The sequence below is a fragment of the Erpetoichthys calabaricus genome, chromosome 2 (genome assembly GCF_900747795.2).
Source record: "Erpetoichthys calabaricus chromosome 2, fErpCal1.3, whole genome shotgun sequence".
NCBI lineage: Eukaryota > Metazoa > Chordata > Cladistia > Polypteriformes > Polypteridae > Erpetoichthys > Erpetoichthys calabaricus.
Window position 1 is genome coordinate 213,223,138 of NC_041395.2, and position 14,884 is coordinate 213,238,021.

Below are 14,884 nucleotides of genomic sequence, written 5' to 3' on the forward strand. Positions count from 1 at the left end.
CCAGGATTGTGTCCTGCCTTGTGCCCTGTGTTGGCTGGGATTGGCTCCAGCAGACCCCCGTGACCCTGTGTTCGGATTCAGCGGGTTGGAAAAAAGATGGATGGAAGTTGTCTCTGTCCAAATATTTATGGACCTAACTCTATCTATCTATCTATCTATCTATCTATCTATCTATCTATCTATCTATCTATCTATCTATCTATCTATCTAGCACCAAAATAGTTAATGAATTTCACAAAACAATCACGCATGTATTTCGACAGACTTTGTTATAGTCTTCCACGGGAATGTAATCATGTTCAGTGTTATTTTTGACTTGAAACCTTTGGTGGGAAATTTCTTAAACATGTGCAGACTTCTCAAATGTTAACATGAACATAGTGAAATGACTAGTGAAAGCTGCACGTACACACATCTTTCATGTAACAGAAATCAATAAGACAATAAGATGCTGGTGCCTGGTCTGTCCTGGTTGGCATCAGATCCAGAAAAGGATAAACCAGAATAATGTGACAAGAAAACACCAACTACACGCACTCACCATTCAGACAGCTCAGTGGATGTCCAGTAGCAGTGCTAACTACCACGCAGCCAAGTGTTATCTGGTGAGCACGAGGCTAACAAACAACTGAAAAAACAATGTTCTATGAAGCCCTTTTTCACAGTACGGGGATTAAGATCAAGATTATAATAAAGTCTCGTGAACAATGCATTGCTGATATTGATCTCCTTGTATTTTTTCAAATGTCCATACCTACCTTTAAGGGAGGAAATGATGTAGGAGACCAAAAGAGCACACATACAATTAAAAAAACAATAGTAGATGGTACTCAATTTAACACAGACGATGACTAGAAAGTTCAGGTTGTACATATCCCCACACACCCAAGCATACAGAAAACACTGCAGGGCCAATTGGTCCAGTCCCTTGGCTGGAAACAGGCTTGCTGCATCCACGATGAAAACAATTTCACATGCTACAAAAACAATATTTTTCTTTGAGTATATGATAGAAAATTGGAAAAAAAAATGTTTAAGAAGACAGAGTGGAGTGTTGAGATAAACATATCAATATTAGGTTATATTACTGAGAGAAGTTCATCACATTTATTGCACAACATCTCGTAGGCTCTGCCCCACTGGGCCTTAATGCTGAAATATCACTGATCATATGGTGTATATGACAGATCCTGGATTTGCTCATTTCCTCTGGGGTGGTGCAGGGGTAGCACTGCTCCCTCACAGTAAGGAGACCAGGGTTCACATCCCGGATGCTACCTGCGTGGAGTTGGTATGTTCTACCTGTGTCTGTGTGGGTTTCCTCCAAGTGCTCTTGTTTCCTCTCACTGTCCAAAGACATACTGGTTAGGTGACTTGCCATGCAAAATTGGCCTCAGTGTGTGTGGGTGTGTGTGCACATTTGCCCTATGATGGACTGGTGCCCTGTTTGTTCTACCTTGTGCCCAATGCTAACTGGGATAGGCTCCAGTGTCAACCCCCAACCAGGGGTCCGGATTAAGCGGGTTAGAAAATGATGTTACATGACATTTATTTTGGTAGGGAGGGTGCTGAATGAATGCATTAGCAGCACAACGCTAAAACTGAGTCAGTCAGATTTGGACCTCTAGCTGTCAGACTCCGCCATCCTGTACCATAACTAGGTCTCATGTCCAAGTACATTGTTTCTTTATTTGCTTAGCAGATGCTTTTATCCAAAGCGACTTATAAAAGATGCCACAATCGAGTAAGCATTAGTCTGGGGACTGTTCAGGATCAAGCGTTACAGGAGAGCTCTTCTGAGCTCTTCACTTGCGATGATATACATTATACCTACTGAATATTTGATCTGTAAAGGTCCTTTTGATGGAGCTTTGCTTACATTTTGCTAAATTATACCCCTTAGCTCTTTGTGGTACCTGTCAATGTTATACTTTTTAATATCTATTTCAATTTGCTGTTTTGATTCAGAGTGGCATATTGGTTAGTGTTCCTGTCTTGCAGCTCCAGATGCCTCACTTCAAAACTGTGCCAGTCATTAATTGTGTGAATTAACATTCACTCCATATTTGGGTGGGTTGTTTTTCTCCAGTTAATTTGAACCCCCCCCCCCCCCCCGCCCCCACACACACACCACCATCCTAAAGGTGTATATGTTAGGTTAATTGGTGATTCACTGTGAACATTTTATTGATCCCAATGGGAAACTGAAGAAACAATAATCAGAAAAAAACGCCGCCTGCCACATCCATGCTATGACGACAGTGCTGTATTGCTGCTTTTAACACAACATCTGACCAATAAGGAGAATAAAGGGATGTCATTCGTACGAACAGCTGAGTAAATAAGAGTTTTACCCATTCCTTTATTTCTCACAGCTCGAGTCTAACCGCATACAGTGCATGTCTTCTAAAATCTGTCCATTTCAAAGCTTTAAAGATTAAACATTACCGACATTTTGGCATTTAAAAAAGGTTTAAAAATGTTTTAAAGTATTCCCACATTTTTTCCATGTTTGTTTTTTTCAAGGGATATGTCTAAATATTCTGAGTGAGCATTTGCTCGACTTTGGCCTGCACTACCCATGTTCAGTTTTCGTCTGTTGTCTTGACTCTCCAGGACTGTAGCAACATGAAGTCACCACTTTGAAGATGCTTAGTGGAAACATGGCAGCAGAGCAAAAGAACAGCAAGACAGTAAGAGTTTTAATTTATTTTCTGTCACTGTGTGGGTAATCGTTTGAAGACCAATGAAAATGACAGCTTCAGTGAGACATGTTTATTGTAAGCATTTTAGCAGCGTTTGACCTTTTATTGGAAGAAGAAAGAAAAACATATATATATATATATATGTGTGTGACCCAAAGAGACCTAATTGTCCAAGATGAAAGCCTACAATATATCACTCACACGTACAAGTTCATTGATTAGTGTCTTGGTGTTGATAGCAGTAGGGGCCCATAAGTGGCTGGAATTGAGAAAGCAAGCTCCCCCAGGAGAGGCTGTAGGACAAGCTGATGTTGACTATAGTTAACACCTATAGCAGCCGAGAAATACTCTGGGACTCCTTTGTTACTCTGCTCCATTACCATGATTAAAAGCTGAAATTAATTACACATAATGCTGAATATGTCATATCACTTTTAGCATGTAGGAGAAGATGAAAAAGAAATTCACATAGATACATACATTAGGATAAGAATACTGGATAGATCGTCAGAATGTTACATAAAACAGACAGACAGATTGATGGACAGATAGAATAAGAAAGGTGCTACATAAGATTGAGTCAGAAAGATGCTCTTATGTAGGATGGCTAAATGTTTATAAAAACACAAAGGATTAATACCTTGTTGTGAACCAGCTGGGATTTGTCTCTTTAAGAGGCTCATTCACCTTCCGGTAAAAATGGACTAGAGAGGGTCTGGAGACAAGTGTGTGGGGAGACCGTCAGGGGCTAAGTGACTCCAGAGTTTGACTTCAGTCTAGCAAGGAAATAAAAATCCATCTGCCTCAAATAAGAATTCAGTAAAACCTAATATATAAAAGTTATCTGAATGGTTTTATTTATGTTTCTTTAAACATTTTTATGTGTTGACCTTTTTTTGTTCTTTATTTTGCCTTATACAATTTCTTATATTAGGAATTTGTTAGTTTTCACATGCCCCATGAGGTCAGAACACAGGGTCAGCCATTGTACAGCACCCCTGGAGCAAGTGCAAGTTAAGGGTCTGGCAGACTAGGATCTATTTTAGCAGTAATAGGGATTCAGACCGGCAATCTTCTGGATACCAGCACAGATCCTTAGCCTCAGAGCCACCACTCTACTCCACTTTCAAGGTGCCTTCTTGTTAATTGTACATTATTTGTTTTTCAGATAAACTGGTGCAAGACACATTTTTCTTTACTCATTTCACTATTTTTGGTGTTGATTTGCCAAGTATGTTGCTGCTGCATGGTTTGATTGATGTGTACGAGTTGTGTTTCACATGGTTCTTTTGATATGATTTCACTAGCTTCCTTTAGTGTAAAGGTTTTTTTGTTTTTTTAAGCATGCAATTCTTTTTTAGAGATAACTCACCTGTATTCAAATTCTAAATTCTTGCTTCGATGAGTTATCTTTTTAATTGTATTTTTATATATGTTGCTTGTAATAAAAATCATTGCGTGACTAGTAAAAGGCATGAGCATTTTTAATTAATTGCTGGACCTGTGCTTCAATAAGATACACAGATGAATGACTAATTATGGGTAGATAGATAAAATACTAATAATAGATAGCTACAACATAACTACATTGAAATAGCTAGAAAGTTGCTAAAAAGATAAATAAATCAGAAAGACAGAATAAGATGTTTAGAAAATAGACAGATTGAGAGATAGAGAAAGAATAGAGTCAGAAAAATAATATAAAATAGACACTATACGATAGATAGATAGATAGATAGATAGATAGATAGATAGATAGATAGATAGATAGATAGATAGATAGATATGAAAGGTACTGTATAATAGATAGATAGATATGAAAGGCACTATATAATAGATAGATAGATAGATAGATAGATAGATATGAAAGGCACTGTATAATAGATAGATAGATAGATAGATAGATAGATAGATAGATATGAAAGGCACTATATAATAGATAGATAAATAGATATGAAAGGCACTGTATAATAGATAGATAGATATGAAAGGCACTATATAATAGATAGATATGAAAGGCACTGTATAATAGATAGATAGATAGATAGATAGATAGATAGATAGATAGATAGATAGATAGATAGATATGAAAGGCACTATATAATAGATAGATAGATAGATATGAAAGGCACTGTATAATAGATAGATAGATATGAAAGGCACTATATAATAGATAGATATGAAAGGCACTGTATAATAGATAGATAGATAGATAGATATGAAAGGCACTGTATAATAGATAGATAGATAGATAGATAGATAGATAGATAGATAGATAGATATGAAAGGCACTGTATAATAGATAGATAGATATGAAAGGCACTATATAATAGATAGATAGATATGAAAGGCACTGTATAATAGATAGATAGATAGATAGATAGATAGATAGATAGATAGATAGATAGATAGATAGATATGAAAGGCACTGTATAATAGATAGATAGATATGAAAGGCACTGTATAATAGATAGATAGATAGATAGATAGATAGATAGATAGATAGATAGATAGATAGATAGATAGATAGATATGAAAGGCACTATATAATTAATAAGTAGATAGACAGATCATTGAATACTGAACAATGAAACACCAAGGTACAACAGGAGGAGGTTTTGATCAAAGGAATATGATAGAATGCCATACTTTATCATAGTGATTTATTGGTCCTAATGCAGGTAGAAGAACATTTTAGATGTTGACAATAATGTTAGTGTCACTTGAAGTCATGACTTACAGATGAAAGAGCTGTGGGCAAAATGTGTAAGGTCAATAACCAAGAAGCCAGGAAATGTCAATAGCATATTAAGGGTACAGCAAAGAAGGAAAGAGAGAGCTCAGACATTACTCAGCACAAAATGACATGCTTTGTGAACGACAGTCAGCCCATTCAGATTTAGCTCCTGACCTCTGCGTGTAGCTCCTGACTTCTCTATGGTGTAGTGCTTAATGCTTCTGCATCTAATGCAGCTAATGTGTCTCCATCTGATCCTGAAATGACTAAGCAGGATCAAAAATAGATGGATGAAAAATTTAACTTTTATACAGCTCAAATTGAAGATCAAAGCTGCCATACAGTGTATCTTCTATATAAATGAAAAGGAATATTCAGGTTTGCATATCTGCATTACTTACATGTTACCTGAGACAAACAAACAATGCTACAATGGAACAGAAAAAACTGCTGTGCATCACCACCCTCGACAGACATATATATACTGTATACTCACTACATAACTTTGCAATGACTGGGTGAACAAAGAAGGAGAACATGGATGGTGCAGTAGCTAGCACTCTTTTCTCCTGCCTGGTCACTCTCTGTATGTTTTTGCATGTTCTCACTGTGTCTGTGTGGGTTTGTCTTCAGGTAGTCTGTCTTTTCTTTCCTTTTCTCACACCTCCTCAAAGATGTAGAGGTTATATTTGTGACTGTAAATTGGCCCTGCAGAACTGGGTACTGTGGATGCTTGCATTAGTGGGCTCTGTAAAGATCTGAAGCCCTGTCCACAGCTGTCTACTGCCTTGTTCCCAGTGTTGTCAGGCTAATTTCACACCTCGAATTAAGCACTTTAAGAACTTTATGTCATGTTTATGTTACAATGAAAATATCACCTGAATTAGTTCAAAAGATAGATTTTTTGCTAAAAAAATTAAGGTGTTAACAAATATAATTACCAAAATAACTGTTTACAATTATTTTGCACAAATACTGCACCCATCTATTGTATTTTCTGAGCCTGCCTTCCCTAGAGTTAGATATCTGGGACCCCAGTCCTAACCTGAGCAACACTTGCCATCTTTAGACTGACCCATCTATCTATTTACCTTAACAACACAACTTTAGTATGTGGAGGGAAATCAAAATATCCAGCCAAAGACAATGCAGAAATGGAGAAATATGCACTCTCTACTCCAATAACAACCAGTCTGGGTTTTGAACCAGGTTTTTAAGGGGTTGAACTCCCCCCTTCACACTCCTGCCACCCACCCCCAATTCCAAATCCCAAAGTGTCATATTCTTGAACTGGAAAGTGTGCTGTAGTATGTAGGTCATACCACTAGGGGGCATAAAGAACATCGTGTACTCCCTGACTCCCTTGGGCAACAAGGAACACTGAAGGACTGTGGTTACCTTTAACTAGTAGGAATAAAACAATGGAGCCACGTAGTTACATTCTCACATTACTTTTAATTCCTAAAGTCGCTGATTCAACCAGTGAGACTATTAGATTGGAACTTTTCGCTCTGCCTGACTGAGCTACAGACAGGGAAGTGTTTTGCTCAAGAAACCCTGCAACATATATTGCATAAACAGTTTGTGGATTATGTGCATCCTGACGTGCGCTATACAAAATGCAGAAGGGACGCCCTTATAAGTGGGTCACACAGGCAGTCTTTTATAAAACCTTCTTTCTTAACTTGGTCGCCCTTGTTTGACACTTAGTCGATTTGTGTTCTGTGGTGTAGTGCTTGATGCTGGGAATGAGTTCTCTAGAATTCTGTTTTCATTCCGCTTTCATTCTCATTACGTCACGGCTTGTTTGCAAGCCTTTTGTTTAATGTTTGCATTGCTAGATCAAGCTATTTTTATCTGGATTGCTAAGGAACCAGAAACAATGACAGCTAATGCGCCCCGCTCCTGCAAAATGCATCACACTTTATAAAAGAGGGCTAAGATTAAAGCAAAATGATCGGAAGTACTGTGCCAATAATACGTTGTGTACGATTTCCCCGTGCTGCCAAGTAACCAGACGATTTCGGGTGGATTCGGTGAAAGTCGGAATTCTGGGACGTGATTTCGGCGCTGCGAAAGAGGCCGCCTCCTCCGAGTTGGGCGTGGTTAAATCGTGATTGACGTGTCATATGGGCGTGTGGCTGCGAGGACCAGTCTGGCGCTGCAGCCGCATCCCTGATAGACAGAGAGGAGAGCATCACTGCACGCCAGGATCTCCGGACGTTCCAGCATCTTAAAAAGCCAAACCCATCGCCTGCCACAAGCAATAACAGGGTGATACTTAGTCTTCATGGCCATTAAATAGGGCCGTCTTTTTTATTTATTTATTTTTTTTTATTTTGAAAACTACAGTTCTAGGGAGGATAGCGCTCCTTCGCAAAATGGCTGAGATTACCAACATTAGACCAGCTTTTGGTGAGTCTGAAACCTTGAATTTTCCTAAGCTTTTTCCAAATGCGCCACTGTGAGCTTTTTAAAGACGCCTGTGTGCGTTAAGGGGTGCGCCATTTCAGTGAAGTCACATCTGTGTGCGTTTTGAGAAGCGGACTGTAGCGCCCAGTTTCCGACACCCGGGTTTAAGTGTGTGTTTTCTGTTTGTCTAAAGCACTCACGCACAGACACGGATGCTGTACAACTGCTCAGTCACTGGGTGATGAGCGTGCTCCCATACTCATACTTTCCTTAACAATCGGTGATGTTATAATTTAAAGTGACTACGTTTTATTAATATGCCTTATAGCAGACTTCGTTATTAATCGTCGTTTAAACTCATCTGGATATCTCCAAAAGCAGAAAACAGTCGAATGATATCAAATTGAAGCCTTCAGTTGAGTTTGATGGGATGGGTATATTTGTGTGTGTCCTGGGCCGCAGTATTTAGACGTGAGGAGATACTGGGTGTCTAACGCCGGGGCTGCTCGGGTTCAGCTCGGTTCGGCACGACTCGACTATGTCGCGGCGTGGCCTGCTCCGCTCCACTCCGCTCCACACTCCAGCTGTAATGGCGTAGCTTGCGCTCAGGACCGGATGACGTGATGTCTGTTCCAGGGGCAGGCATCGCCTGTCTCCGCTTATCTATTGTTTTATATACAGTACATGTATAAAAAAGGCGAACCCTGCCCAGTTGAGATTGAAAGAGAATGCACGTAGAGACCAATGCGCGACATGGAACGCAACCGTTAGTTTAGCACAGTTTACAGCAGTGAATATATTGCAAAGCAAAATAACTCCTTAGTATTCTTGCGATTTCAATAAGTGTACTCCGAGGAAGCATGTAGAAGTAAATCAAAAATTTTAAGGTTATTTAACTTAAAGGATTTAGGAGGATGGGTGTGTACCTTATGCCCCAGCCCTTGGAAACAAGTAGTTTATGTGTTATCTCTGACCAAAGTGACACTGATACCCTGGCATCCATGGAAGTTAATGCAAATAGACCATTAGAGAAATAGTCATCTATTTTAAGAGCCCACTTTGCCTGTTAACCAGCCTGGCCTTGTGATGTCAGTTCATCACAGGGCATAATAAAACACTCACACATAGCAAACCAATTTAGAGTGATCAGATGTCCTAACACACCCTTTTGGAAGGTGGAAGAAAACTAGAATGTCAGTTGAAAATCATCAAGGATATGAATAATGTGCAAACTTCACACTCAAAATGATTAGAAAAAGGAACTACTTTTGGTTATGTAGAGTATTAGCGTTTCCGACAATGATGTTACCAAACTGCTGAAGCGATTCTAACATAGCAACACCTCCATTAGTTCTCAGTTAAGGCAGTACAATAGAGGGTGGATGTTTGGTAGTGACTCCTCCACTTTTCAGATTTGCACCAAACTTTATGAATAAGGGGAAGAGGAAGAAGTCATCTTTATGTCATTCTTATAAGCTTTTCAAAATCTGACACTTTCTATGATTATTACATCCTAGGAGGTGGATACATAATTGTGTTTTTTAGCAAGTAATTAATACAATTTGACAAGGCATACTGATGTTTCACATAGAGTTTCATTTATTGAAACTCCTGTTACACAGCATGAATATAAGTACAAAACGTAATTATTTTTTGCTTACTCTGACAGTTACAGTATAATTAGTAGTAATATTAGTAGGAATTATTGTCACATTTACAGAGGACTATTAAATGTCTGGTACAATATAGTGTTGCCATACTTTCCTACAATATACTTAGGGCCAGAAACAGATTGCTGTCCTGTTTCCTATAGTTTTACCCCTCTCTCTTTTTTATATAGCCTGCTGTTCTTTTACTTTACCATCTGCAGTGTGGAGACAGGTACAACTATCTTCACTGAAGATCATCTCTTCCACATTATTATTCATGTTGTTGCCCATTTCATCTTATAAAATTGCAATATCCTGCTTTTTGGCAGAGTTCCAGTAATATTTAGCCTGTGGATATTGCTTGTTTAATTATAATGTACTCCCCTTTGTGCTCATTCCAAAAACCATGCCTCCGCCACCTGGACACTCCTGCCTTGAAAGCACTCTGCCATCTTGTATTCTGTAGCACTAGAATATATTGAAGCATATTTTCAAAATACAGGTATACCCGTATTCTCTGATTTTTCCAACCTAATTATTTCAATTCAGGGTCATGGAGCAGAGGATATCCTGGGGACAGCCAGTGCAAGGCAATAGAAAATCTCTGGATACCAGTCTGTCACAGAACACTTATTCATAGTGGGTTAGTTTGGGCTCATCATTCAGCTTACCCTGCATACAGAAATGGGAAGTACATGCCAACCATGCCTAGACAGTGAACTGGCCAGGATCTGAACCCAGAACACTGAATCTATGGCAGCTACCCTACTGCTTGCAGCACGAATTAAAGGAAAAAGGCTGTTATAGTTTTGATGAGAACATTGTATTTGTGCGTCCATAGAATGTTTATGGAGAAAAAAACTGTCTCTGTAGAATGGGCCTGCAGTTTGCCAAAAACAGACATTGTTTCTCGACTATATTTCAGATATACAACAACAACACCACAGTGTAAATCAATATTTTTGTGACCATACATAACACAAAATAACTAAATGTGAAAACCAAATGTCAGAAATAAAATCTTCATCTAAACAAGTTAATCATTCTTAGATCTAAATAGCATAAACATAAATGCTTAACTGGCTCCCTTGGAACAAACATTCTGAAAGCTGCATCCAGGACAACTTGCTATTTGGGGTAAAACTTATTTATTTTTTGCAAAAACAATAACAACAACTCTTCCAAAGAAAAGTATGTAGACATATTTACATAGGAAGGATTGAATATCGGATTTGATTTATAAGCTGTCTCCTTGAAGAAGTTTAAAGTTAACCTGTTGATGAATTTTATGACATCCTAGGGACTGAGGGCATCATTTTAAATATTTACCTTAATAATATGTTTTATGAATTTTACAGGGTTTAGGAATTTCTCTTTTCTTTCCCAAATTAAAAAGTAAATGGACGAGGCTACTTTCAATTAGAAGGAATTGTTTGTCCAGCCATTTTGGTAACTCTCTTCCAGTGCCCACCCATTCCTTTTCTTGTTTTGCATTTTATTGGAGATAGATAGATAGATAGATAGATAGATAGATAGATAGATAGATAGATAGATAGATAGATAGATAGATAGATAGATAGATAGATACTTTATTAATCCCAATGGGAAATTCATTGAACTCATCAGCTAAATGTCATTAAAAAGAAAGTGTATAGGCAGTGAAATTGCTGAAATGTTTTTATTCAGCAAGTTGGCATAATTCAGCAGCACTTTTTTGTTTGTATATGTTGTACATGTTATTGTGCATCTTTCTCAACTCTGATATATATTCAAACTTTCTAAGTGCACTCAATACCTGATGATTATGAGTTTGAATTTTTTTACAATCATGGTAATTTACTGAACTTTTCCATGTATTTGGAGTAAAATTTCTGTCCAATGTTTTGCATTGTTATTTTCATGTATTTGGATTATAATTTCTGTCAATATTTTGGCATTGTGTTTTTTTGTATTCAGTTTTATTTAGCATTCTGAGTGCAATTTATAAGATGAATTGACACAGATAGATAGATAGACAGATAGATAGACAGATAGACAGATAGATAGATAGATAGATAGATAGATAGATAGATAGATAGATAGATAGATAGATAGATAGATAGATAGATAGATAGATAGATAGATAGATAGATAGATAGATGGTATATGGTGATAGTGGTTAGTCCCGCTGATGCCACAGTTCCAGGACAGTGAGTTCACTGTTTATTCCTGTGTCTGTGTGTTTTTTCTCCTGCTTCCTTGGTTTTCCTCCTACATCGCAAAGATGTTCAGGTTAAGTTTTTTGTAACTCTAAATTGGCCCACTATTGGTTTGGGGTAGTCTGCCATGTATTGGATGGGCGCCCCATTCAGGGTTGTTCCCACCTTGCACCTGATGCTGCTATGACAGATTGCAGTTTGACACAACCTGTCAATTGAACGAATTAAATGGGTGGATATAGTGATACATTTAACAAAGATGAATGGCATATGTCCAGAGTCGGTGGAATATGGGGATAACTTACCACTTTCTGTGAAGATGTATGCAGTCAGTTACAGCAGAAAACTTGTTTTGAAAAACACAAAACAGAGAAAGTTATTCCGGGTAACATGGTACCACAGCGGCCATTATGGAGTTTCCTTGTGTTATTGTTGTTGTTTTACTTCAGGTTACTCCGACAAAATATGCACATTAGATTAATTGAGACTTTAAATTATCCTGTTGGGCATCCCAATCCAGAGTTGTGTTCTGCTTAGGCCTTGCTATGAATATTTGGGAAGTCATGCCTTTAATTAGTTATTTACACACAATTTTTGATCAAGTGTCATTGGTCGTGATGCTGTCTTGCACACAAAAGGTTTGATCTGATTGACAGTGGTAATGATTTATTTCATCTTGGTATTAATCAGTGCTTCATTCTTTTTTGGTTAGATATCGTTGCTCAAATATTTCATCAATTAAAGTAGTTTGTTTCGGTATGAAATGCATCCATGCCAACCACCTTTCAAGCAGCTGAATAAATAAACATTATTAGTGGTTCTGCTTTCATCTGCTACTGTACCTGTTACCTGTAAGCATTTTACAGCAAACATTAACATAAAATATTCTGAGAGAGATTTAGGGACTAAAGGTTACATCATCGGGAGAGAATGCAGATGGCTAAGTGACAAGAGCTGCCTGAGAGTCCACGCCTCATAGAGCAAATTAGGGCTGTTGTGTCTCATCCTGCCAGATGAGGTGTTTTTATGTTGTTTCTAATTCCCTCCCCCACCACATGTCTTTAAAGTATTTTGAGACCAAACAAATAAAAAACCCATTGAACAGCATCAGTCAGAAAGAGCAGCTCTGGTAAAAACTGGTAAGGTCGTTGATGCAGCTAGTGCAAGCACAATATAGCTTATCCGTTCACACTGTTGTTGCTGGGTAAAGTACAAATGGATGTTCACTCAGAACAGTTTTTTAGAAGAATAGAAGATAAAATTTAAAACAGAATTACTGGTAAGAGTCTTGAATGTCCAAGTCTCCAATTTACTACTTCTTCAGGTGTTAGAATTTTTTGGGATAACATTTAAGAGCCAGTGGAACAACAGAGCTCCTCAGAAAGAAATGGGCTCATTAGGTTGGCATGATGGTACCAGCTGGTTGCAATACTTTTTGTTTCTTGTGCTTTAGCTGTACAGCATTGCAGGCAGAGCTGGCAGAGAGACAGATCTCACAGAAGGCTGGGACGTTTCTTGAGAAAGGGAACAAGCCATTCAGCTCCACAAAGGCTGCTTAATCCCTTATCTGACAGAGCTGAGCTTGCTTTTTATGAGACCCTGCTGGCTTGGCATTAATGCATGCCCCAGCTGATCACAGGAAATGGATTTTGTTTGGAAATTGTTTTTCTTCAATTTAAAAATTTGGTAATTTTAATCATACTGTGGTGAACTCATTCATTGTGTTCAGTTAGTGTTTCTAGTTTTATTTCAAAAGAGTCGTATCGGTGAGTCTGGCAATGATGAGATGGGGTGTAATAGTATGGTTTGGTGTTTATAATTTTACAGCACTTTGATCTACTGGCTCATTTCCAGCTTTTGATTTATTCACTACGTGACCCTATTCATGACACTTAAACTATCTGTGCTCCAACTGTAAATTGTACTGTAGGTTTTCTTTGGGATGGTGTCCACCTTTCAGAGGTACCACTTTAAATAAGAGCTGTTTCGTGACTTTCTGTTTAATGGTATTGGCAAAAGCTTCAAGTGTGAAAAGCCAATCAGTGGCAAACAACTTGAAAGTTATAAGAGTTATTAAGGGAGGGAGTGAAAGTGGTGCAGCAGTTACATTGAGTAAAGGAAAGCTTATTTGTGGAACTGCCATTGTGTCTGCATGGACATCTCTCTCAGTTCTCCAGTTTTCAGGTCATTCAAAAGGCATGTGATATGTAATTAGCAATTTTAATCAACCCCTTATGACTGAATGCAGATGTGCACAAAGGCATGCTTGGCAAATGGACTGTTGTTCTGTCCACAGCTTGTTAATGTCTTCTGTTGGAATAGGTCTGGCCCCTCATAACCCTGAAATGGTTTAAGAGGGACTGAAAATTATTGAATGAAAGATGTTACAGGAGCTGTAGCTAAAAGCGGGTTACTGAAGTGTAAAGTTCGTAATATCACATCAGAAGGATAGGCATAGAGTACGTTAGGTGGCACTCTTTTTTGTCGAAAGGTTAAGTCATTTATTTTGTTAGTACGATTTTTAAGGAGGAAATGCTTATTAGAACTGTTATGGTCTATCTGTCCATTTAGTGAACCTATTTAATCACAGGGTGGGTCAAAGCCTGTCTTTACTTAGCATTAGGCACTAGGCAGGAACAAGTGATGGACATATAAAGTTACACATATCTGCACACATATCCATACTCATTCATACAAGGCCAATTAGGTTTACTCATGAACCCAGCAATCATGTTTTTAGCGTATTGAAGGAACATTAAAATGTGAGGAAAGCATATAAATTCCATGGGGACAGTGACTGACAGGGAATTATATCATTTCTGTGCCACCATGCTGCCCCTGTTACTATTGTATATTTTTATGTCATATGTCATCCATTGTTATAAAGTATTTGTTCTAAACTAAAATTATATAATTTCATTTATTATATTTGGGTCACTGCTGTATGGTGGTGAGCTTCAATAAAGTCCACCAGATATGAGTAAGTGTTACAGGAAGATTTTTTTTCCACAATCTTAATAGAAGTTACACTGTAAAAAGATAAGTAGTGTATGACATGTACATTATATAAAAAATCGCTGCCCTATTGTTGGATGTTACAGTGCATTGGCAATGTTGTAGGTGTAACAGAAAGCTTATTTGAAATGAAATTTTGCTGTCATTTTATGAGAAGCTTCAAAAGAT

The 14,884-nt window shown here is 38.0% G+C and overlaps 1 protein-coding gene across 2 annotated transcripts in view; it reads left to right on the top strand.

The window, feature by feature from the left end:
* Window positions 1-7,574: 7,574 nt before the first annotated feature.
* Window positions 7,575-14,884, top strand: part of syt11a (synaptotagmin XIa) — a 99,119-nt gene continuing 91,809 nt past the window's right edge. Inside the window, exon 1 of one of the 2 annotated variants that reach the window (XM_028795118.2) lies at window positions 7,575-7,857. In XM_028795118.2, the coding sequence (XP_028650951.1) occupies window positions 7,824-7,857 (34 nt within the window). In that variant the 5' untranslated portion in view covers window positions 7,575-7,823. The remainder of the gene's footprint in view (window positions 7,858-14,884) is intronic. The other variant, XM_028795117.2, reaches the window with a different exon arrangement.